The sequence below is a fragment of the Myxine glutinosa genome, chromosome 3, assembly GCF_964187855.1.
Source record: "Myxine glutinosa chromosome 3, kmMyxGlut1.1, whole genome shotgun sequence".
In the NCBI taxonomy this organism is placed as follows: domain Eukaryota; kingdom Metazoa; phylum Chordata; class Myxini; order Myxiniformes; family Myxinidae; genus Myxine; species Myxine glutinosa.
Window position 1 is genome coordinate 31,678,860 of NC_136263.1, and position 25,841 is coordinate 31,704,700.

At 44.5% G+C, this 25,841-nt stretch overlaps 1 protein-coding gene across 3 annotated transcripts in view; it reads right to left on the minus strand.

Annotated features, from left to right (window-relative positions):
• Nucleotides 1-1,611: 1,611 nt before the first annotated feature.
• Nucleotides 1,612-25,841, minus strand: part of LOC137423706 (oxysterol-binding protein-related protein 2) — a 243,015-nt gene continuing 218,785 nt past the window's right edge. For all 3 annotated transcript variants that reach the window (XM_068111142.2, XM_068111141.2, XM_068111140.2), the window contains 5 exons: nucleotides 18,051-18,174; nucleotides 14,726-14,869; nucleotides 13,305-13,425; nucleotides 9,413-9,503; nucleotides 1,612-3,064 (listed from right to left, as the gene is read on the minus strand). In XM_068111142.2, the coding sequence (XP_067967243.1) occupies nucleotides 2,962-3,064; nucleotides 9,413-9,503; nucleotides 13,305-13,425; nucleotides 14,726-14,869; nucleotides 18,051-18,174 (583 nt within the window). In that variant the 3' untranslated portion in view covers nucleotides 1,612-2,961. The remainder of the gene's footprint in view (nucleotides 3,065-9,412; nucleotides 9,504-13,304; nucleotides 13,426-14,725; nucleotides 14,870-18,050; nucleotides 18,175-25,841) is intronic.

Sequence of the window (25,841 nt, forward strand, 5' to 3'; positions counted from 1 at the left end):
TAGGCCAGATATGGGCTGAGCAGTTTATGGTTTGTATTCCTCTGCTAGGCCGGATATGCTGACCTGAACCAAAATCGAATCAGCTTGTTCTTGTCATCTGACCAACTCCTCCACAAAGTTTCATCCGAATCCATCCACAAATTTTGAGAGTGCTATATATCATTTTTTTGCCCCATATCTCAATGGTGAAAAATCACTTTAAAGATTCTAGTATCTGGTCCATATCCAGATCTTCACCAAATCTCATTTTGTTCCCGTCACACACCCAAACTGTCCACCAAATTTCGTCCGAATCCATCCACAACTTCTGTGAGATATGCTGTTCAAAGTGTACCACATCCACAACCATCCGGTCTTGCACTGTACCACATCCACAACCATCCATACGGTCCTGCACTCCACCACATCCACAACGATCCGGTCCTGCAATCTACCACATCCACAACCTCCGGTCCTGCACTCTACCACATCCACAACTCTTCTCTTCTAACATGATAATTACTTGTATGTTGACGGTACTTGTATCTACAGACTGCAGTACCGTCCAAAGCTAAGGGCAGGCTTAGGCTAAAGTAAACCCTAAACTACCTGCAAGTTACTCACCTGTGAAAGGACATATGTTTCTTCCTCTGATTGGTGTATCCAAAACAAGCACAACTCTCAGGCATCTTGAGCCTGGTTTAATGTAAGACACATCATGGGAATAATCTAATTAGATCTTCCACCAAATTATATTCCCGGATCCACCTTTAGAGGCCATTTTTTCCCCGCAAGCGGGGGTTGGCCTTTTTCGGGGACCGTGGTTGTTGTTGTTTTTTTGGTCCCCTTTTTGAAGCAATGTTTTATGGCCGGATGCCCTTCCTGCCGCCAACCCTTGTTGTCTTTTACGACAAACAGGGAATTACCAGTGAACTGGTACTCAATTTGCCGACCTCGGAAGGATGACAGGCTGAGTCAACCCCCCTGACGTTAATTCAGCGATCGACCGGGATTCGAACCCAGGATCCTAGGATCCTAAGCTGGCACCCTAGCTGCTAGCCCAACACCAGGACAACACCAGGACCGGATAGAAACTGCATTTGACCAACATGTGCGGCATAGCTCGCCGTTGCTTTTTTTTGCCCGGAACTAAAATGGCGGACAGGCACTCGTCTCAGGAACACTCGTCTCAGGGTCGCTCGGCCCGATTGAACGAGAAGGTGGTGCTTCATTACCGTAATGCTTAGTCGATTCGATGGTCCCCCTGGTACAGCAGCGGAAGTGGAAATGCCCACAATCTGATCCAAGGGCCACAGACCCACCTGACCGCGACTGTCGTGCTGATGCGACTCGACGGACTCGTAACAGGCAACCAGGTAACTACAACACTGGATTGTGGCTCCAGTGTATTTGGAGGTGTTTGTTCGAATCACAATGTTGCCATAAATGTGCATATGACAGACCACCAGATGGCCTTGAAGAGACCACACCCTATATAGGAAGAAACAGCAAAACCCCACCCCTAATTCCCCCAAGCATCCCCTCATCCCCTATAATGGAGCTGATTCAACAGCATACATTCAAGACTTATTCAAAACTCCCCCAAATTAATTGAAATCCCAAAGCATACAATTTTAGCTAAATAACCACAACAATTTATTGTGCAATATACATTTGTTGATGCATGAGACTCATCAGTACATTACTGGATATAACAACAGCAACCAGTATAATGATAATCAAAGCTTGTTTTTTTTCCGCTCTCTCTCACTCACTCACTTTTCGAGGACAATGGTAGATTTGCATTGCATTAAATTATCTATTTCTTTAAAAGAAACAATATATCACAACCAAAACAGAAGTACCAATACAGCTGCAATTTGACCCGTCACCAACACCAAATGGGGTGGCAGGGAGGGGGCAGAACCTCTCCATGACGACAGATCATTTCGACAAAATTATACATAACACCACATAACTGCTTCCTAAAATGTATTTAATTCACATGTGACATTTGACATTATTCTGGTAATCTTATATTTCCTTTGCTGCCCTTGACATATAAATAACGCAATGAGGAGCATAAAGTGTAATCGGCAACTTGCAAATCAAAGATCTTTGGTACACCCAGTACTTTCACATCAACCAACCGTGTGCACACCTTGAAAGAAAAGAAAGATTTATGAAAACAGAGGGTAGGCCAAGAATGTGCTTTGGCCAGAGCTGGAGCAACATTGACAACATTGACAAGAAATACACCCACACGTAAAGCCAAAATCGCAAGAGAACATGTGATTGTCTTTGATAGACTGACGCAATGCATCGTTTTCGGCAAAACCAAGCGATTGGCCAGTCACCGATACGGATCCAGCAAGAGGTGAAGTAAAACAGTGCAGCTGCCTTTACGTAACATTGACATGCTGAAATGAAGTCTGGAGTGAACCACTACAGGTAGATTATATCCCCCGTTCATACTGCCAAATAAATCTGCAGTCCGTGTTAATATTTGCTGTTGAGTTTTAAAAAACATCACCTGATGGCTGTGACTCAAAAACGTTTGCACAAAGCAATGGGGAAAAAGAAAAATCAAAACGGGCAAACGGTTGCACGCCTGAAGATGGACCAGAAGGTACGGGATGAATATGAGCAAAGCATCTAGAACCCGAGAGCTTTCTTTCATCGGTGGCGCTGCGCATCTCCTCGTCCTCTCGAGTACCTCAGTTATGCCAAAAATACAAGCCGCGACGACGTACAATGACAGCTCGTTTTTATTTTCCCCATGATATAACGATCAAAGATGATGTCCACGAACAATAAGATAAATACAAAGCTGTGGACGAGGCTACACTGGAATCCGATGGAGAATGCTGAAAGAACAAGGTCTGAGTAAGGTGTCCTCGAGAGTGTCCTGAATATTGGCCATTTGGTTTCTCCGATGTGAAGGCGGTTTCCGACTCTTAAACAGGACAGCAATAAGAAAGCTTAGAAGATGTCAGGACAGTTAGAATATTCCCTTTTCCAATAGTCACCTGTGTAGATCCAATCGGGTGCTCCGGTGTGTACATTGGAACCTTGCTTAAACCAGCTGCGGCAAGTTACAATGGGAGAGGGGAGGGTGAGGGAGGGGGGTGGGGGGTTACATGTGAATGACATCAGGTAGCATTATTCAACAATAAACAGTTTCAGAGGAATCTGTTCGTTATAGCGATTCATATAAATGACTGATTCTATACTGTAATAACATTGTAATCAATAATTTTATTTCAATAAATGATTCTGCACCAAATTCAGGATGCTTTGCGATCTGGTTTTGCAAGCAAGTCGTAAATGTGTGCTGTCATTTCCGGGAGACAAATTTAAATGATATAGTCATGAATTTTTTTTAAATAAATACGAGGGGCAGTCAATAAGTAACCTTAAAATATTTTTTCACAACTTGTTTATTGCATGTACGTGTGTAACAACTGTGTTATTTTTCAACATAATCTCCATTGCGTTCAATACATTTTTTCCAGCGCTTTACTAAGGCCTGGATTCCTCGAGGAAAAAAAATTTTGGCTGCTTGTGTAGCCATTCGTGCACCACCTCTTGGACCTCTCCGTCGGATTGGAAAGTGGTTCCACCAAGCGCCTCTAAGTGGCCCAAATATGTGCTAATCCCAAGGGGCGAGGTCCGGCGAGTAGGGTGGATGAGGAAGACACTCAAAATGCAGGTCCTGGATTGTGGCATCTGTAGGACGGGCAGTATGGGGCCGAGCATTGTCATGCTGCAGCAAAACACAAGTAGTGAGTAGTCCATGACGTTTTCATCTGATTGCTGCTTTCAGATGATTTTTTAAGGAGGTCACAGTATGATGCACTGGTGACTGTGGTCCCTCTGGGCATGTAATGCTCTGCAAGTGGGCCTCGGCTATCCCAGAAGAGCGTCAGCATCACTTTTCCAGTGGACGGCTATGTGCATAATTTTTTGGGCTTCGGTGAAGTTGAATGGCACCACTCTTTGCTTGCCCTCTTTGTTTCTGACTGAAAGTAGTGGACCCAACTTTCATCCCCAGTCACTACACACTGCAAGAAAGCGTTGCCTTCTGTTTTGTAACGTCGCAGAAGTTCCTCACATGCGTCCACTCGCCGTTCTTTCAGTTCGGGTGTGAGTTGTCTCGGCACCCACCTTGCAGACACTTTGCGGAACTCAAACACGTTATGAATGATATGGTGTGCTGACCCATGGCTAATGTTCAATTCGGAGACTACTTCATCCAGCGTAATGCGACGGTTTTCCCTTAGCACTCGATCAACTCCGGCAACCATTTCTAGTGTGTCGGCTGTGTGAGGCCGGCCCGAGCGAGCAGCGTCTGCCACACTGGACACTCCACTTTTAAACTTCCTGCCCCAGTCGTACATCTGTGTCACCATATTGCATCTTCATTCTGCGATGGATTTCACTGGGGTTCACACCCTCACTCCCAAGAAACAGATGACAGAACGTCGCTCCTCCCTGGTGCATGCTTCTAAGGAAGCTGCCATCTTGGAACTGCTCTACTGACGTCATACGTTCAATGTTGCCAGATCTAAAACAGGCAAAACATGACTCTGACCCATAGACATAACACATGTCGTCTACAACTACACACATTACATTCTAGAATATATATCGCCATTTTAAGGTTACTTATTGACTGGCCCTCGTATATTTTATGCACGAAAGCTGACAGAAAAGAATATAAATGTATTATATGATGGACAGGCAGGCATGACAAATCATTGTCCTTTGATATGCTTTGCAATGGAATTAGTTACAAAATGGACAAATCAACACGGTAAAAGAGGACTGTAACTTGGGATTTTCAAAACGAGTTGTGCTCATATGGGAAGGCCAAACAGGTACAGACATATGATGATGTATCTAGAAATATACGTACACACACTTTCCACCAGACTGTTAAAATTTCAGTCAGGGATGGGTTGTCACAAATTGTGCGTCAACCCCTACAACTGTTTTGAGAGTTACCGCTATTGTTTACGACTGATGTGATCATGAAAGTAGAACGCGCTCAATGGAGTTGCTGTCTCATGCCATCGTTTTCTCTTTGTGTGTTACCTCCCCAGAGGGTGCTAAGCTATACTATCACATGGCCGCGGTGTGAATAAGTCCTGTAACATTTTTATCTGCGACGTGTCGCAGGTCTACCAGAGCTCTGTGTGGTTGTTGTTGCTGTTGTTGTGGTGGTGGTTCTTGTTGGGGGGGGGAGGGGTGGTCGATTTTTGAAATGTGCCCTCATTGGTCAGACAGGTGCCGGACCCCACCCAGATTTGTCGTTTGACTCCACCCATCATGGTACACAGCCGGAATATGGCCACCATCTTGGTTTTCTGGTGGGCCTAAGACATCAGGCCTGAATGCCTCTGCTGATTATGCACTGCCCAGGTTTGTTGCGTCAGATTTATATTGGCTTTGTTTGGGTCGAGTGTTACGATGAGGGCCCCCCGAAAAATCTCATATGCCGAATAAAAATTATTGGTATGGTTTAATCAAGCCTACTGGAACACACCTCCCTTAAAAAAAGAGCATTACGTAATTTTTGAACAGGCCCATATTGGGTTAAACAATCCATGACCGTGTGACAAATCAGCTCGTTCTGATATAACCGTGGTGGAGGGTGACATGGATGAGAGGTGTCGAGTTAATCTTTTAGTAGCACATTAAATGTGTTTCCCAATCGAGCTGTTCATCTTTTAAGAGTGCTTTAAATGAGTGTTTCCCAATCAGCCCGTTACCGGATTTTTCGCAGGCTGTGACCACAGTGTGGCCATCCCTGTTCATTCTATATTTCAACACGTGAGCTCAAAGTTGAACTCGTCCGAGACATTCACAATATAAAGCTCTGTGCCACATTTGGCGATTCAGGTTGCCCGTCCACTTATTCTGCTGACAAATAGACAAACAAATGCATGGATGGGATAATCGAAAGCGTTCCATGTGGCTCTTTCAGGTTCAGTAACAGAGTTGGAGTTTTCTGTCCTCTTTAAATGCCTGGCACTACACACATTATTTTGCGGACAGTGCCACCATGTGGCCTCAAGCTGGGTTATCCTGCTGTTACCAGTCAGCGCAGGTGTCATTTGTAATCCCCTACTGAAACATGGTCATTTTGTGCATTTCTTCAGGTGTCATTTAATCAGTTTCATTGTTCTTTCGGTCCACATCTCCCTTCTGCTGTGTGCATAGCATCAACGTTTTTAAGGAATACAGTTTTAGCCTCCTCAATGGATTTTAAATGTTATCCGAGTACGTCTCAATTGGACAACAATATTTTACGAAACCTGCCATGTCAAGTGCATGCTAAGGTCGAGACTTAAGAATAAAGCTAGAATTAAAGAATACTGTAGTTCATTTTGGTGTAAATTATTAAGTAAAGGTTTATTTTTTGCGATTACCTGCATTGTAGAATGTTTTTTTTTCTCGGGTAATGGGTTAATTGGCCATTTTAATCAGTCGGTTTTCCGGCCCACTTTCCGGTTTGGCCATCGGCACACCCCGTGGCCAGTTTAGACTCCTGGCCATATGGAACCATTCATCCATTTAATTTTGACGTGTTTTAATCTCCCCGTTTTTTAAGATAATGTTTGTACAGCTTCACATTATACTCTCATGACTGACAGTTTCAATCAGTGTCATGAAGTTTACCAGTGCAAGAGTCGGCAGGATTACTGCCGTTTACCCCCAAGTAAGCTACCTTCCCAATTAAGAGATAAGAGATGCGGTTGTGAGAAAATGGATGCAGTTTCTATATCATTCTGTACAATGGTGAAGCTCCTACCATTGATGTTCTTGATTTGGTGGTCATTGCATTATGTTTCAATTTAGTTTTCGGGTTGTCTGTTCGTCTATGGTAACTTAAGAACGGCTGAAGGGATCGAAGTCAAATATGATACAAAGCTGAACTGATTAGATGATAGGGTCAATAAGTCAAAGGTCAGCGGTCCCATTCGATAAAAGTTCTGTTACTGCGCTAACTTGTGAAGCAGTGATGGGATTTTGACCCAACTTGGTATAAATATATATGATGATGCAAGGCTGAACCGATTCGATTTTGGTATTAAGAGGTCAAATATCAGAGGCCATGTCAGGTGAAAATGTGATACTTGAGAACAGCTTAAGGGATTTAAATCAAACTAGGTACGAGTATGTATAATGATGTAATAATGTGCGTGGAGGCATATTGGTCGATGTCACGACATCAAAGAGTGCCGTTCTCGTCCACTTATGGTTTTGGATTGTTGAACAACTGTCTGTCTGTCAATTATTTGCCAATGTCAACAAGCATTCTGAGTATTGCGCTGCAATACATGTCCCCTACTGGCAGTCTGTCATCCGGAAAACTGCTGGGGAAATTTCCAAGGGTTATTTATCCACAGGTTCTGAATCGTTCCCAATCGCTAATTACCTCAGGACGGGCTCACCTGTGATTCGCACTCGAGACTTCCATTTATACACCTTGCAGACAGGTCAGCAGAAGCACGAGAAAATAAATTATTGATAAAGAACCTTTTGAGTCACTAAATATCAGTAATTTATTATATTTTCTAGTTCACGATCAATGATCAATGCGTATATATATGTTGCTCGGCTTGGCTCCGCCCCTCCCGAAAGCGCGCGCTGTGTCGCACTGTTGACGTTCGCGAGACGAGGCTGAGGGCGCGTGGTGCGGCTTGAGGAGAACTCTCGAATAAACAAGAGATATCCATTTTTTTAAAAAAAATTTCGTTTAATTAACGATATCTGCCAAACCACGTGCCCTATCGCAAATTCCAAAAGGACATTTTAGTAGATTGACATGCTGAACAGATGTGAAGTTTCCCCTTGATTGGACCAAAAATGAGGAAGGAGCTCGGTTTTAAAGGTTCATACTTAAAAACATCATAACTCTGAAACCATGTGACGCATGACATCATGCTCGGTGACTTTTTTGTTCGTCATGGGTATGCGATTCTGCCTGCAAAGTTTGGCCTCGATCTGTTCAGCCGTTGCAGAGAAAAAGGGGTTTTCGTGTTTTCACGAAAAACAATATGGCAGCCGAACCACGTGACCTGTCACGTCATAATTACCATTAATATATTCTACAGACCGAGTCCTCATATGGTGAAAATTTGATCACAATCGGTCCTATTATTGCAGAGAAATTGGTTTTTAAAGCAAATTAAAACTTAAAATGGCACTGAGTTAAGGATCATCAGAATTCCCAAAGTTCAAAGTGCCATAACTTTGTCAAAAATGATCGAAACGTCGTGAAGTTCGAACTTGATCTGTAACTTATCATGACGAAACCATGTACCAAGTTTGAAATCATTAGCATTAAGAGTTTAGAAAAAAAGTCCGGAAAACTGTTCTTTGCGTGATGGACTGACGGACTGACGGACGGAGGGACGGAGGGACGGCGTGCAAACCTATAGTGCCCTCCGGTGTACACCGGTAGGGGACTAATAAGCCATCCTTCTCAGAAGTTCAATTGTTTATCAAAAAAGTACCGGATCTACACATGGTTGTTAAGGCTACGTTGCCTGTGTAGTGACGATTCTATTTTGAATACAAAGTGGACGAAATGCGCTAATTCCCCAGACCATGGTTATTGCAGTTCAGTTGTGAGTAATGCACTGAACCATGTTCATGAAACACAAAACGATTATGCTTCCCTTTGGAAAAAAACAGCTGTCCCATTTAGCATTCCCTTGTGGACATTAAATATCCCACGGTACATTTTAAAACTAGTAGGCCATGGTGTGCAAATACCCAATCCAAAAATTGTAATTCCTGACATATAATTTAAGGTATAATGGCGGTACCGTCACACACCAATAGATGTCACAAACGAATAGCCAGGTGCTGCATACCCGAGATGTGAAAAAGCGTGGTTCGGGAGCTCAAGTCAGAGATTACCACGCACTAGAAAATAACATTTCATTATTTTTATCATGTCCAATTTCAAGCTGCTTTCCAGGCTTTGAAAGATTTTGTTGTTGTTGTTGTTGTTGTTGTTGTTGTTGTTGTACTCCACTTTCTTATTTACAAAAGCAATTTGCGGAGCAAAAAGATTGTGTTCTGTTGCGTGTTGTGTTGGGTTTACCTGTCTGGGCTTCCATCTGAGCACATAGCTCATGGTACTGGTCCTCAGATTCAAATCCCATATTGTGTCGATTTGTCCATACTAGTTTCCAAATGTCCATGTCCAATAGGTAATATGTGTACAAACTCCTCCAGTGGCCTTAGACACCATTTAAAGATTTTTAAAAATGAATGAATTATAACTATATAATACAATACATTTACAAAAGATCCTCATAAGCAAATTAATTTTAATGAAAAATAATTTAAAGAAAGATTGTGTACTTTGCTACAAGTAAAAAAGAAAGTATGTAAATGATTCCTTCCCACAAACCTAGTGAGCCACTCCTCCCCAGTCTGGCCTCGTTGCCATCGAGCAGCACGTTGTTTTTCCTCTAGGCGAGTCTTCTCTTCACTGGCCAGATCTGTTTTAAAGAAAAACGTATATATATATACTCATCCTAAAGCCACAAACTGAGACAAAGAGCGAAGTAATCAAATGATAATCATGTCAAAGATAATCAAACGGCTACACAGCTGACTCCGCACGTGAAAAAGCTGAATGCCTCAACTCTGTGTTTGCCTCTAAATCTTGTGTCCCAAACCCATCCCTCTCTGTACCCACCATACCCAGTCGTACCCTGCTGCTCCTGGACTCCGTGTCCTTTCCTCCTGACAAGGTGGAAAAGTTTCTGTCAACCCTCGACTCTGATTCTGCAACTGGACCCGACGGCATCAGCCCACGGGTCCTAAAATCCTGCTCTGCTGCTCTATCTCACCCTCTCTCTGTTCTCTTCACCCTCTCTTTTGCTCAAGGTCAACTGCCATCTGCTTGGAAATCAGCCAACATCACCGCTTTGCACAAAAAAGGTGCAAAAACAGATCCTAGCAACTACAGACCAATCAGCCTTCTCCCAATTATCAGCAAAGTCATGGAATCCATCATTGCTTCTGATATGAAATCTTTCCTCTTCTCCAATGGCTTGATCTCTGATCATCAATTTGGTTTCAGACCAGGTCACTCTACTCTGGACATGCTGCTTCTGCTGTCTCAACAATGGATGGAGGTCCTCAATGCCAAACAGGAAATTAGAGCTGTCTCCCTCGACATATCACGTGCCTTCGACACGGTCTGGCACCCCGCTCTGCTCACCAAACTCTCCTCCTTTGGTATCCATGGAAATCTCCACGCATGGCTGGCGGACTTCCTCTCTAGTCGTCGTCAACGTGTGGCCCTGAATGGGTTTCTCTCATCTCCTCTTCCTGTTCAGGCTGGAGTTCCCCAAGGCAGTGTTCTGGGCCCCGTGCTTTTTCTGGTCTTCATCAATGATCTCTCTGACTCTCTCGAAAATCCTCTCTATCTCTTTGCTGATGACTCCACTCTCTGCCGCTCCATTCCTCTTCCCTCAGATCGGCAGTCTGCTGCCTCCTCACTCTCTGAAGACCTGGACAAAATCACAGACTGGTCAAACAAGTGGAACATGTCTTTCAATCCTGACAAATCTCACACTCTTACTATGTCTCTCCGAAAAGATCGACTGGACAACCCTCCCATCTACTTTCTCAACAATCCTCTCCAAGAAGTTCTGTCGCTCAAGATTTTGGGTCTCACTATCTGCCATGATCTTTCTTGGGAAAACCACATTTCCAAGCTGGCCTCCAAAGCCAGTCGCCGACTGGGCATCCTCCGTCGTGCGAAGTCCTTCCTTGGCACACCTGAGCTCCTCACCACATACAAGGCTTTCATCCGCAGCTCAATGGAATACTGTTCTCCCCTATGGGCCGGTGCTCCTGCCTCACACCTAGCTCGGCTTCACGCTGTTGAAACCAAAGCTTTCAGAATTATTGGAATCTCCCGCAATGAAGCTATCTCTGAGGGCCTTTCACTCACTCACCGCAGGCAGGTAGGTGGTCTTTCTGTCTTCTACCGACTCCTCTCCGGCCTTGCACCCCCAGCTCTCTCTCTGTGCTCTGTCCCCCAAATATTCCTACAGGTCGCACAAGATCTGCCAGCAACCCTCTGATGGTTAAACTGCCGAAATCTCGGCTCTCCGCTCACCTTCACTCTTTCATTCCTCTTTTCTCCCGCCTCTGGAACAAACTCCCTCACTCCCTTCAATCCCACTCCTCCCTCCAGGTCTTTAAAACAGCTGTTCACCACCATCTCTTATCTTCCCCCATCCAAAACCTTGATCTTTTCTACCCCCGCTAATTCACCCCAGATCCACCTTGTTTGAAATTCCAACTTCTTTCCTGGAAGTCCTGGCAGTGTCCATATGTTTTATACCTCTCCCACTGCCCCCTTCCCCCCCCCCCCCCCCCCAAAGCCCTCGCCCTCTCTCAGATCTCTCGATGTCTCCATGTCTCTCGGTCCCTGCTCTCAAATGTTGTGTTTGTGTCCTTCCCCCTCTCTCCCCATCTTGTCTACCGCTCCCTATGTTATATGTTTTATGTGTCGGTTTGTCTTTCTGTGTAATTAATGTTCGCTCTTTCACGAGCCTCGATCTTGTATACAAAAAAAAAAAAAAAAAAAAAAAAAAAAAAGTATCATACTCGGTGGTGTAATGGTTAGCACGTCCCCTCTGAGTATGGGAAGTCAGCCGTTTGAATCCTAGCCAAATCATAAAGGCTTTAAAATGGTATAAAATAAACCTGTCAAAGATAATGTGCAGAGAAATGAAGAAAAAAAAAAACATTTTGTAGATATCTACATTTCCTAAACCATCAGAAAATTATTGAAAATTATTGAACCCCCCATTATATCATTACATCGATGGAAAATTCACTTCAGATTTACGAACGACTTTTCAGGAACACATTGTGTTCGTAAACCAACACAGGGTTTAAAAGATCGACTCAGTTTCATCATCATCATCATCACAAACTCTTATTAATATTCACTAATTGGCCCTAATGACTTTAAATACTTGCCATAACATGAACAATATCAGTATCACTCCTTTTCATCTCAAAGGTTATTCTTTTCTTTTTCATTTGAGATACACAATTTATTCATACTAGAATACGAGACCCGACGTCGGCTGGACGCACAGTCGCACGGACGCACACCGAGACGAAGCTCATTTTTACCTCCGCCAAAGGTGGATGGAGGTTATGTTTTCACCCGTCCGTTTGTCTGTGAACAAAATATCTCAAAAAGTTGTGGACGGATTTGGACGAAATTTGGCAGAGATGTAGCGTATGTGACAAGGACGAAATGATTCGATTTTGGTGAAGATACGGATTCGGCTACTAGAATTTTAAAAGTGATTCTTCACCATTGGGAGATAGGGCCAAAACAATACATGGCAGAATATCTCCAAACAGTTGTGGACGGATTTGGACGAAACTTGGTGGACCGGTTGGGTGTCTGACCAGGACGATTTGATTCGATTTTGGTGAAGATCCGAATCCGGATCCAGCTAGTCGAATTTTTAAAGTGATTCTTCACCCTTGAGTGATATGGCCAACCAGGCGGAGGTATGCTCTCTACTGAGTGCCGTTCTAGTATATATTAGATTTGGTTAATTGTCATGGTATAAAAACAGTTGTGTGAATTAATTTCCTCTGTTCTTTGTAACTGAAGACCTGAGTGGAAGAAGTACTTAAGTCACATTTTTGGGCAAAGTGAGTTAGAACCAGCAACTCAATGTTCAGTATGGTAATAATCGAATCCATGTCTGTAGTAATTTTGCATCGAGTTATTTTGTGACAAGTACTTCTTCCACTCGGATCTTCAATTACTCAATAATACCGTTGCTCCCAACCTCCTTATTTGCCACCTTAAATTAAATGCAGATGGTCTACTCAAATTTAGTCATTATTTCCTCCTTTGCTTCCAAGCTACTGTCCAGGCCTTCTTTTCCCTGGTCCTTTAAAGTGTCAGGTCGCCAAAATTGTGACTAAATTACAGAAAAGCTCATACCTTATCTACATCTGCCGTATTAGTAACAAATCCGCTTCCCTTACATTATCGTTATGCGTACCCGTTTAGTCTTTCAGCTCTTCCATGGGCCATGCTAACAAAAAAGAAAAGAAAAAAAGAATAGGCTGGACTTAGAAAAGGCTGAAAAAAGAACTTATACACCATGTAGAGAGAGGGAGAGAGAGGTTAAGAAAGAAAAAGTCTGCTAAGACTAAAAATACAACCACATTTTACTTTCAGTGAGACTTGAAAAAAATCCATATACCTCAAATCCACATTTAAACTGCAAACATCTCAATACCTATGTCTCCGTTCTCCATGGCTTGAATATCTGAACGCAGACGGCTGTCAGTGGGTGCAATGGCAGACGTGTCACTGAGCAATTCATTCAGAGTCATTGCAAATCTGGTGAAGTTGTACATCTGTGTAGGAAGACAAGCAAGAGACATTGTTTTTGGGAAATGTTTTCTTGAAGGTTTCATTCTTAAATTATCTGGATTGATAAAAATTAAAGCAGTAGATAATAGAATGCACTGCAACAGTTCAAGCATCACCAAGTCGCAGAGCTGCCCAGCATCCTGTATATATTTATTTTTCTTTTTTGTACACATAGTCGAGGCTCGTGTAAGATTGTAAAAAAGAGTATTGACCTGCGTCATGCTGCACTAAGTGTACGCATAGTGGGACAAGACACAGGTCAGTGCATCATGGTATGGCAGAGCAGCATGGTGCAGGTTAGTGTAGTGTGGTGTGGTGCAACATTTTACAAATGGAAGTACTGTATAATATTGTGCAATGAAATACAGGTTAGTGCTGTTTAGTTTTGTTGATGATTTTGACCTCTTAGTTCACCTTCATAAAATATTTTTAAAAACCCATACACACAACCAATGTCACGCAAGGTGCTGATGAAAACCATGATAGGTCTCACCATCTGCATCTTGCAATCATGTGATTCTCCCTCCCTTTTATGAAGGATATTTAAAGACTGGCAAAAAATGCCTGCAGCAGTCTCGAAGGAAGACCATTTGGTGGTAAAAAAATAAAATAAAGTCGTGCTTGAACCTGTGCAGAATTGCTGCAATTACAAAACTAGAACGGCACTCAATAGAGAGCATACCTCCACGTGGTTGGCCATATCACTCAATGGTGAAGAATCACTTTAAAACTTCCACTAGCTGGATCCGGATCCAGATCTTCACCAAAATTGAATTGCTTCTTCCTCATCACAGACACATGTCCAACAAGTTTCGTCCAAATCCATCCATAACTTTTTGAGATATCCTGCTATGTATCGTTTTTGTCCCCATCTCCCAATGGTGAAGAATCAAGTAAAAAATTCTTGTAGACGGATACAAATCTGGATCTTCAGCAAAATCTAACCATTTCGTCCTTGTCAGACACCAACCAGTCCACCAAGTTTCGTCCAAATCCATCCACAATTTTTTTGAGATATCCTGGTATTTATCGTTTTTGGCCCGATCTACCAATGGTGAAGAGTCACTTTAAAAATTATAGTAGCCGAATCCGAATCTTCACCAAAATGTAATCATTTTGTCCTTGTCACATACGCGACATCTCTGCCAAATTTCGTCCGAATCCATCCACAACTTTTTGAGATATTTTGTTCACAAACGGACAAACAAACAGACAGACAGACAGACAGATATGAAAACATAACCTCCATCCACCTTCGGTGGTGGAGGTAAAGCAATGCTGCACCTGTGCAGAATTTGAAGGTCGAGGCTGCACCCTCCATAGCAGTTTACTTCCTGGGAGAACATTCACAGTTTCGGTGACTTCAGGTGCCGGAATGTCATCCGCCTCATCAGAGTCACCACCTTCACTCACAGCCTCCCTTTCTTGCTGCACAGCACACAATTGACAAACATAAATTTTATTCACCAGCTCGAGAAAATCATACGCAAGAAACAAAATAAGATAAACTGCTCAGGCTTCTCCAATTAAATAAAAGATCTTAAAAAGTGTCTCTCGCCCCCTCCGACTTCCAACCCATCCCCCCCAAAAAATCAGCTGATGCTTTAAACAAGCAGTTAAACTGCCCATGAAGAAAACAAAATCTGGGTACTTGGAGAACATCCAATACAGAAATATATTGCGGTGCTCAAGTATGAAAAATGAATGAATGATCGTTTTAAGGCCATTTTTCTGCGCGAAAGCAGGGGTTAGCCTTGCGGGCCCCATGACAATCATGGTTCCCTGTTTGAAGCAATGTTTTTTTATGGCCGGATGCCCTTCCTGACGCCAACCCTTAGTCGCCTCTTACGATGCGCAGGGATACGGTGTACCTATTCTAAATCGGGATACACACCGGGATCATTCATCCCAGAAAGCTGGTACTCATTTTGCCGACCTCGGAAGGATGACAGGCTGAGTCAACCCCCCTGGCGTTAATTCAGCGATCAACAGGATTCAGGCTCAGGATCCTAGGATCCCAAGCCTGCACCCTAACCGCTAAGCCAACACCTAAGCCAACACTTCCGAAGCGGTGCTCAAGTCATTATTAGAAAATGACTTCAGGAACATTTTATGAAATAATTTAAAATAAATTGTCCAATATTCAGTTTGATGATATATGGTGGTGTTTACTTTTGTTGAAGTTTCCTTGGCATGTAATGCAAACAGTATGAAAGGTTCCACCAGATGATGCATTTTGTAGATTTTTGAATGTCATTGAACAATGCAAAATAAACTAGAATGACACCTGGTAGAGCACATACCTCTGCCAGGCTGAACAGTTTGTGTTTTGTATCCCACTGACAGACCGGATCTGGATTCGGACCTGAACCAAAATCTGATCGGCTTGTTCTTGCCACCGAACCAATTAGTCCACCAAGATTAGTCATAACTCGCCCACAACTTTTTTAAATATCATGTTATATACAGCTTTTCGTCCGATCTCCCAATGGTGAAGAATCACTTATAAATTAAATAATTCTCGTTTCCGAATCCATATTCAGATCTTCACCAAAATCAAATCTATTCATTCTTGTCACATATGCAACCTCTTCACCTAGTTTCGTCCGAATCTGTCCACAACTTTTTGAGATAACCTGCTATATATTGTTGTTGGCCCTATCTCCCAATGGTGAAGAATCACATTAAATTTTTAGTAGCTGGATCGGGATATTCACCAAAATCTAACAATTTCGTCGTTGTCACATACTCTACCTCCCCGACAAATTTCGTTCGAATCCATCTACAACTTTTTGAGATATCTCGTTCAAAGACAAACAAACAGGGGTGAAAACATAACCTCCATCCACCTTCAGTGGCGGAGGCAACTACAACGGCCTCCGCCAGGATGAACAGTTTACGTTTTCTATCTCACTGATAGGCCAGATCTGGATCCAGACCTGAACCAAAATCTCATCGGCTTATCACCTTACCAACTCGTCCACAACTTTTTGAAATAATGTGCTATACAGTGTATAAATTTTGGTCCGATCTAATGGCAACTGGGATCAAGACGTGCTTCGGCGACCACACAAGATCGAAGCATAACAAACAGATCGCTTTCTATAAAATAACACGACACTCGTGGCAAAAGCGTGAGCTAACCTTTTGGAATTTTATTTTGTAAGCATTTTTAATGAAACTAATCATGTGCATTCGTGTCCATAAAATTTTAACATTTTCCCTTTTGAAACAGGAATAGTATGGCAGATAGGTGAAATATTTGGGAGAATTGTGACTTTGATGATACAAGCACGAGAGTTGGCACACAGTTAGAGTGTGCCCTAAGGAAGATACTTGGCTATAGGGCCATCGCAGATTTGTCCTGTGACAACAATGGTGGCCGTTTTTCAAAATGGCCTCCATTGCTTGTTATTTTACATATATTTGGTACATTACTGTGTATAAACTGTTGTTGTGGTCATACAAGCTTGACATTTGGCACATAAGTAAAGACCCCTAACTATAGGGTTATCATATATTTGTCCTGTGACAACAATGTTTTTAAAATGGCCACCATTTATATGGTATATTATGGTATATGGTATATTAATTTGTATAAACTGTTGTTTGAATCATACAAGCATGGTATTTGGTACACAGTTAAATATTCTGACTATTAGAGTCATCACAGATGTGTCCAAGAAAAATGGCGCCCAATTTTTAGTACGGCAGATAGGTGAAATATTTGGGAGAATTGTGCCTTTGATGATACAAGCACGAGAGTTGGCACACAGTTAGAGTATGCCCTAAGGAAGATATTTGGCTATAGGGCCATCGCAGATTTGTCCTGTGACAACAATGGCGGCCATTTTTCAAAAAAGGACAAATCTGCGATGGCCCTATAGCCAAATATCTTTCTTAGGACATACTCTGACTGTGTGCCAAATGCCATGCTTGTATCATCAATGGCACAATTCCTGCACCTATCTGCCATACTAGAACTGCCGGGAACCAATCCTCCCTTTTCCCATTGAAACATTGCCCCCAACATTCGCGGATTAGACATTCGCAGCATTTTCCAGGAACGCATCCCATGCAAATGTCAGGGTCCAACTATTTAAGCATCCGATGAAGTCCCTATTTATTGCTAGATTTAATTGTGCTTTAACAACATTATTATGTTTCATCATGTCAAAAAGATTTCCACACAATGACAAAAAATCCTCCCTAAACAAGATCTCAATACTCCGTGTATTTACAAACACGTTCACATTGGAAAGTTGGCATGTGCAAATAACTTTTCATCCCTTGTGAGAAATAAATTATTTACTTATTTTCAAATCTTCAAATAACAATATGTCATTTGGAGAGTTATTTTTACCAATTAGTTTCTTACCAAATTGACAATGGGAATCAGTAGAACCAACAAGCAAAGGAATGAATGAACATTCCAAAAGAGAGGGAAAGCACATAGCAAATTGCAGATTAGAGAGTGGGGAGGGGTTAGGGTTGGGGTTTAGATGGGCACAATAACAGGACAACTCACCATAAAAATTAAGTACATGTTTTATTGGCGATCTGGCCAATTTTATATGTCCACATTCACTTTTGCAAAAGTATTGCTTACCAGCTTGGTGTTAAACTTCTCTATAAACTTCTTGTCATTTTTCTTGTGAGCTTCATAGATGGCTGGATCAACGGACCACAGGCATTCAGTCCATTTTCCATATAGTATTGCAACTTTCTTCTTGCTGCCAATACAAGACATGGTAAGGAAATTAGGTCTCCACAATGAGTGATTAACTAACGAACTTCATTAGCCTCGCCAAATGAGAGGGCAATGCATTTGGGTCCATTTGTCTGTTTGTTTGTCTGCCCGCAGAGAACATGCTAAAGCAGTCCAGAAACGCCACCTAGTGATAGCTAGTAGTACACGTTTTCTTTTTTTTCAACCGAGTACCTCGGATTCACAAGTTCATTCGATATAAAGTATGTACAATTAAAATGTGAGTACATCTATAAATTATGGACAATTAGAATGAGTACGTCAAGAAGTATGTACAATCAGAATGTGAGTACATCTATAAAGTATGTACAATTAGAATGTGAGTACGTCTATAAAGTATGTACAATTAGAATGTGAGTACATCTTTAAAGTATGTGCAATTAGAATGTGAGTATGTCTATAAAGTATGTACAATTAGAATGTGAGTATGTCTATAAAGTATGTACAATTAGAATGTGAGTACATCTATAAAGTATGTACAATTAGAATGTGAGTATGTCTATAAATTAGAATGTGAGTACGTCTATAAAGTATGTACAATCAGAATGTGAGTACATCTATAAAGTATGTACAATTAGAATGTGAGTATGTCTATAAAGTATGTACAATTAGAATGTGAGTACGTCTGTAAAGTATGTACAATCAGAATGTGAGTACATCTATAAAGTATGTACAATTAGAATGTGAGTACGTCAATAAAGTATGTACAATTAGAATGTGAGTATGTCTATAAAGTATGTACAATCAGAATGTGAGTCTGGCTATAAAGTATGTACAATCAGAATGTGAGTACATCTATAAAGTATGTACAATTAGAATGCAAGTACGTCTATAAAGTATGTACAATTAGAATGTCAGTACGTCTCTAAAGTATGTACAATTAGAATGTGAGTACGTCTATAAAGTATGTACAATTAGAATGTGAGTACGTCTATAAAGTATGTACAATTAGAATGTGAGTATGTCTATAAAGTATGTACAATTAGAATGTGAGTATGTCTATAAAGTATGTACAATTAGAATGTGTGTACATCTATAAATATGTACAATTAGAATGCGAGTACATCTATAAAGTATTGTCGCGTAACCGTGATTAACACCACAGAGTACGGATGACCGATTTGCGAGACTTTAACTCCCGAGGCGAACACTCAATGGCGGACTCACGTTCAACACCAACGCGCGAAATGGCGGGACGCAGCGAAGGCTCCGCAGCCTTATCTATTAAAATGAAACACCCAGGAAACTGCGTTCAAATATGTACAGAAAATAATATAAGGATTTATTATTAAAAGTAAAGCCAGTGAAAAAGCACGCGCCGGTAATACTAATAACTAAATCGGGACGTCCCCACACGACTGATATCAAACACAAACGAGGGAGATTAATACGAAAATAACAAGTCACGTCGTGTACAGTGTACGCGGATTCGGGCTTATCTGTCTTTGTCGTCCTTGTGGCTGCCGTCCAACACCGCTCCTTTCGGCCCGATCGCACACCTCGCTCCAAGTTCCACGGCCCTCTGCCTCCGCCTCCAAGCGCCACCAGGCCTCGTCGGTCCAACGCAGGGCTGCACGAAGCAACCAAAACCAAGTGCCAACTGCCAACTGCTGAGTGCCGAGTGCCAACTGCCAACTGCAACGAGCTGTGGTCACGAACTGTAGAAAATGGCACGAACCGTCAACTGCCACGAGCTCTCACTTCTCTCAACTGCCACTCCGGTACCGAACTGGGACGCTCTACTCAACTGTTCAACGAACTGGGACGACTCGAGATCAGATCGCAACTCAACTCAACTGGCGAACTCAGAGAGACTCAACTGGCGAAAATGGCGTCCGACCGTCGCATATATCTCTCCCCGATGACGTCCCCTTGGCGCACTCCTCAGCCAATCATATGGTCCCAACTCGCCGGTCACGCCCTCTACGGCATGCGACTCCTAACATCTCCCCCGTTACGCGACCCTGCGGTCCTGGCATAACACGTGCCGGCCCGGTTTGTAGGCCTTTGGAGGTGTACACGGTGGCGGCCAGCCGTGGCGGTGTTTTTGGCCTGGTTGTGTCCATTTAATACGGAGTCCTTGTCAGGGAAAGGAATTATTTAATGTTGCGCTAAGGACCTAACTAATGTTTATGTGGTTTGCAGTGCCATAATGGACAAAGGTTTGATTACTAGGTGAGACTCACAGGGCGTTACCATTAATCCCTCACTATTTAACGCTCGAATCTCCAGGTAGATCCACACTCATACATCTTACCCCGACAACCGCCTAAACATCAAGAACTTATTACATGTAGAGTCCCTGTCACGACAGCCGAATACCTACCTATTCAGATCTACCTAGCTCTAGATGTTGCATTACCAAATTCATAACACAGCCCCCCCCCTGGAACCGTAGCTCCTGCAAGGTTCACCGCAGGGCTACCATTCCAGCCTTAACACTTACTGTCACACACTTAATTAACCTATGAAATAAATCAGGAAGGGCTGTGGGAAGTGAGTCGGACTACCTACCTACACTTCCTTAACATGCTGAACCCCTTAACCATCATGCAAGTATGTACATCTTCTTCGTTGTTCCTGGGGAGGGAGGAAACAACAACACACAACACTAACTTAACCACAAAACTTAACCATCTTTCCAAAACTCAAAACTCTAACCTTTGTACATACCCCGGTCTACAGACCGCGTCCCCCGGTGGATGCCACAAGACTCAACCTTACCTGCGGGGCCATCCCCAATGCATCCCCCTAAATTTCCTCGGGCCCTGTCCAGATGTTACAGGTGAGTGACACGGCTCGGTGGATTTCGCCCACATTCATGCTACACAGACCCCTTAACCACTCATTCTCATTCCATAGGTCATCAAGGCATTGCAAAAATCAACAAAGCACTTATTCCCAATACACCCCCTGCAGGACCATGGCATTGATGTCATTCACGTGTGTGTGCATTCCTCAACTAGGCAGCGGGGAGGTACCGCACAAAAGATGGTGGGGGCGCATCAGGCTGTGGTGCCCGCAGTCCCAAAAACAAGTCAACCGACTTACAAATTCATTGCCCCCCCCCCCTTTACCTCTTGGCCCCATGACAGCCCAACAGCCCCTTTCCGCCGTTACCTCGCCGGTGAGGGTCTCCACACACACCAGGCTCCTTTGCCTCCTGCTTTCACGCAGCAACACGGGTCACCGGGGGACTTCCTCACCCCGCGGCGCCCAACCAGACCCTCCACCGACGAGCTCCAATTTCCAGTTACCACCGGCTGCCAGGGGTAATTGCCGCAGAGGGGGGCCCGCAGGCATCGCTCCTCAGAGCTTGCTCTGTACCTGCGGACACACACACCTTCCCCACCCACAAGACCCCAAAACACACTTCCTCCCCCACTGCCATTCAATTCTCCACACAACTCAGCACAATTCAGTACAATTCATAGATGTTGTAAAAGGTGTTACAAGGCTTGCCATGGTCCTGCAATGTGAAATCCCATTCACAGTTCGAATCATTGAATCCTTACACATTTCCATTAGCACATTTCCAAAAAGCACAATTATCACCCTTCATTATCTCCAATAATCATCACTCACTCTCCAGGTTCCATTCTCACAACCACATCAAAACACAGAACCACAACACAAAAACATACGCCACCCACAGGACACTGTGGCTCCCATTCCATCCCCTCACCGGCCATGTCATCACTCTCACCCGCCTCCCAACTCCAATTTACATGTCCCCAATTTCCCAAAGCAAGTCCTGAAGCCTGGGACAGTACTCCTCAAAGCACTCACCTTAAGTGCAGGTAGTTGCAGGTTGGTCAGGTTCAAAGTGCAATCCACCCATACAATTCCCAAAATTTCACATTGGGCCTACCAAATCCTTCCAAATTTCTCTTTTGTCCCCACTGCACTGGCAGGTATGTGGATCCGCATCCAACGGTGATCATCACTACACAACTACCTATGGCCACGACAGCTCTGCACCTCTACCGTGCAAGGGTCACCGGGACAAGGTGAGCAGTCAAAACGCCAACATGGCCCATGAGTGTCCATAAGGGTGCGACCCACCATCCATCCTTCGGCCCCCCTGCGAGGAACACAGCTGCAGCAGCCCCAGCTGGCCAATGTGGTGAGCACTTGCTGCCACAACACACACTACCGCACACACAACCTCGGCCCTGGGGGGCACGGTCGCAGTGCGTGGCATCCCTACAGCCACGTCCCCTGCACCTCCCCATCATCCCCCAGTCCGACTACAGAACTGCAGCCCCCCAGTGCTCACCCACACTTGACCACACCAAGGTCCAGTCAACAGCCATGCTCCACCAGGAGACCCACCCAGAACACATGGTCCACACACCTCGGACACGCACAGCACCACGTTGACCCTCAGGCTACACAACTACATCCCCATCATCCCGCGTCCCAAATATCAGCACAGTTGCCCCCGCAACCAGTTGAAAGCTGTGTCTTGCTACCCTATTAATTTCATCACAGCCTCCAACACTTTGGTCTACACACCTGGATCAATAATGGCGTCACTATACAGTGTCCACCATGGCATTTCACAATCCACCCTTAAATTTGCATCTAACCCACAGATTACCCATGCCAAACATTTGTCACCTTTTACTAACCTCACCAAAGAAGGATGCTTTGCCATACACATGCCAGCCGAGCATGGCCCATATGCTCGGCTCGTTACACATCTCCCGATTCACATCCCCATGGCTCTCTTCCCAACCCGAGAGTCCATAAATCACAACGGAGCATCTGTGGAAGGTCACTCACACCATCACGTTCCACAGATGCCCCAATGGTTGTCCGGCAGGCTATCTCCATCCCTGTCCATTCGGTTTGACCCGCGTCCATCGACCAACACGGCATGGCAGGTCATCACATGCCAGTTGTCCCAAAGTCTCAGGGAGAGGGTGTCAGGTCGCATGCCCGGGTGATCACTACATCAGGCCCAAGCTGGCCGTCCGCAGTGCCACCACCAAAGCGCGACCCACAACACCTCCCCCTAGTGGTCCTCAATAAATGCCAACCCAGACTTGAGAAACCACCTCGGACCCCTCTGGAGGTCTTAACCCCCACCAGGGTCCGGTGACCCTGCCGGCCCGAGCCACCAGCTCGGACGGCGCCCCGACGGACAAGGGACGCCACACTCCACCAGACCCCCCGTGGGACCCAGGTCGTACCTCGACACCCAAGGCTGGACCCCACGTCCAAATCTCGCCATCACAGCCCCCCAGCTGGCCGGCATACCCAAATTTTGAAAGGGGCAACTTTTGCCCGAGGCCATCACCCATGACCTCTCCATGTCCAAATCCCGCAGCCCGGGGACCAATCCCCACCATGGCTGCTCCAAATCAATTTCCCATTGTAATTTTATTTTACATTTTATTTTACAAATTTTCATTCCCATTGCCAACCCGCAGCTGCAGGGAACAACCTCTACCACCGGTTGTTCTGCCCCTCCCTGCAGTTGATCCAAATTCCCTACAGGGACCAAATCTCCAGAAGCTCTATCTCCCGATCCTCCAAGATCCAAATCCAGCCCGGAGCCAACACACTCCCCCAACTGGTTGTCCAATTTTGGAGCCTCTGTTTCCAAATAGCAGTGTACAGTGAGCGTCCCCTCGGTCATTCCAACCACCTCCTCGGACCAACTCACCTCTTCACCCAGGCTCCTTTGGGCCTGAACAAGCTCTACCTCCATGGGACTGTCACAGGTCTCCAGCCGCTGGATCAAATCATCCTCATCATTACAAATCATTCCTGGCCCCGCCAGGCTTTGATCAATATCCCCAATAAATACCTGGTCCGGCTCCATTGCATGGACCCCCAAAAACTCTACCCCCTCTTGCTCCGCACCACCGCCCTGGTGCTGCACAATTCCAAATTCATCCCCCGGTTGGGGTGTTGTGACATCCACACGGTCCCGATAAACAACCAGGCCAGAATGTGGGAAACATTCCCCATTACAACTCTCACATTCCAAATTTCCTTCCCCGCTCACCTGTGGACACTCCACGTTTACCTGCAGGCATTCCCCCTCTACCTGTACACATTCCCCATCCACCTGTGGACATTCCCCATCCACCTGTGGACATTCCCCATCCACCTGTGGACCTGCGGTCTCCCCATTTACTTCAATTGCCATTCCCTGTGCAATTCCCAATTTTGCCATTCCCGGCTCCTGAGCCCCGTGCACATCTGCATGGGCCGTACTCTCTCCTGTTCCCAATCTAGCTTCCCCCCGTTCCGATTCAATTTTTGCCACCTTTGGCTTCTCCTGTGCCCCCATTTGAGTTTCTACTTTACCCTCAAATTTCCCCAGTCTGTCCGTAATTTGGTTTTGCACTCTCCCTTCTATGCCATCAATTCGTTCCCCCAGCTGCTGTGCCATTTCCCCAATTTTTCCTTCCATACTGTTTTCTAACCCCTCTAACCCATTTTTCACTCCCTCTATCTGATTCTCCTGGGCAGCCATTCTATTTTCTACCCCCATTAACCCATTTTTCACCTCTTTTATCCCGTTGTCTAACCCCTCAAAATTTTTGTCTAACTTCCCAATTTTCTTGTCTAACTTCTCACCGGTACCCCTCGCTTCGTCCCTCATTACCCCCATTTGGTTCTCCAATCGCTCACTATCGGCCCTCTGAGCATTTATTAAATTTACTATGGTCTGGAGATCTATCGGGGCCGTCCCAGCGGCGGGGAAAGTTCCAACGCTATCCTCCTTATCCCCCATTTCCGGCTCACTCCCGACGCTGACGGAGGCCTCGCTGCGTACTTCCATCTCGTCAATTTCCGACATCCGCTTTCCGGAAGATTGTTTCCCGCGCGCGTATTTATTTTAATACCAAAAACACAATTTAAATTTGACGAAGACGCGATATCGCGCTCCGTATGCCCAATTGATTATTAAATTTCTCCGCCTCGCCTATACAAATTTTGCGTTCGAACGTCGGACGCAATGTACGCCCGACCGTGTCGATGTCTCGCCGCGGACAAAAAAAAAATTTGTCCGACGGGTTCAAATCCCACTCCTGACACCACTTGTCGCGTAACCGTGATTAACACCACAGAGTACGGATGACCGATTTGCGAGACTTTAACTCCCGAGGCGAACACTCAATGGCGGACTCACGTTCAACACCAACGCGCGAAATGGCGGGACGCAGCGAAGGCTCCGCAGCCTTATCTATTAAAATGAAACACCCAGGAAACTGCGTTCAAATATGTACAGAAAATAATATAAGGATTTATTATTAAAAGTAAAGCCAGTGAAAAAGCACGCGCCGGTAATACTAATAACTAAATCGGGACGTCCCCACACGACTGATATCAAACACAAACGAGGGAGATTAATACGAAAATAACAAGTCACGTCGTGTACAGTGTACGCGGATTCGGGCTTATCTGTCTTTGTCGTCCTTGTGGCTGCCGTCCAACACCGCTCCTTTCGGCCCGATCGCACACCTCGCTCCAAGTTCCACGGCCCTCTGCCTCCGCCTCCAAGCGCCACCAGGCCTCGTCGGTCCAACGCAGGGCTGCACGAAGCAACCAAAACCAAGTGCCAACTGCCAACTGCTGAGTGCCGAGTGCCAACTGCCAACTGCAACGAGC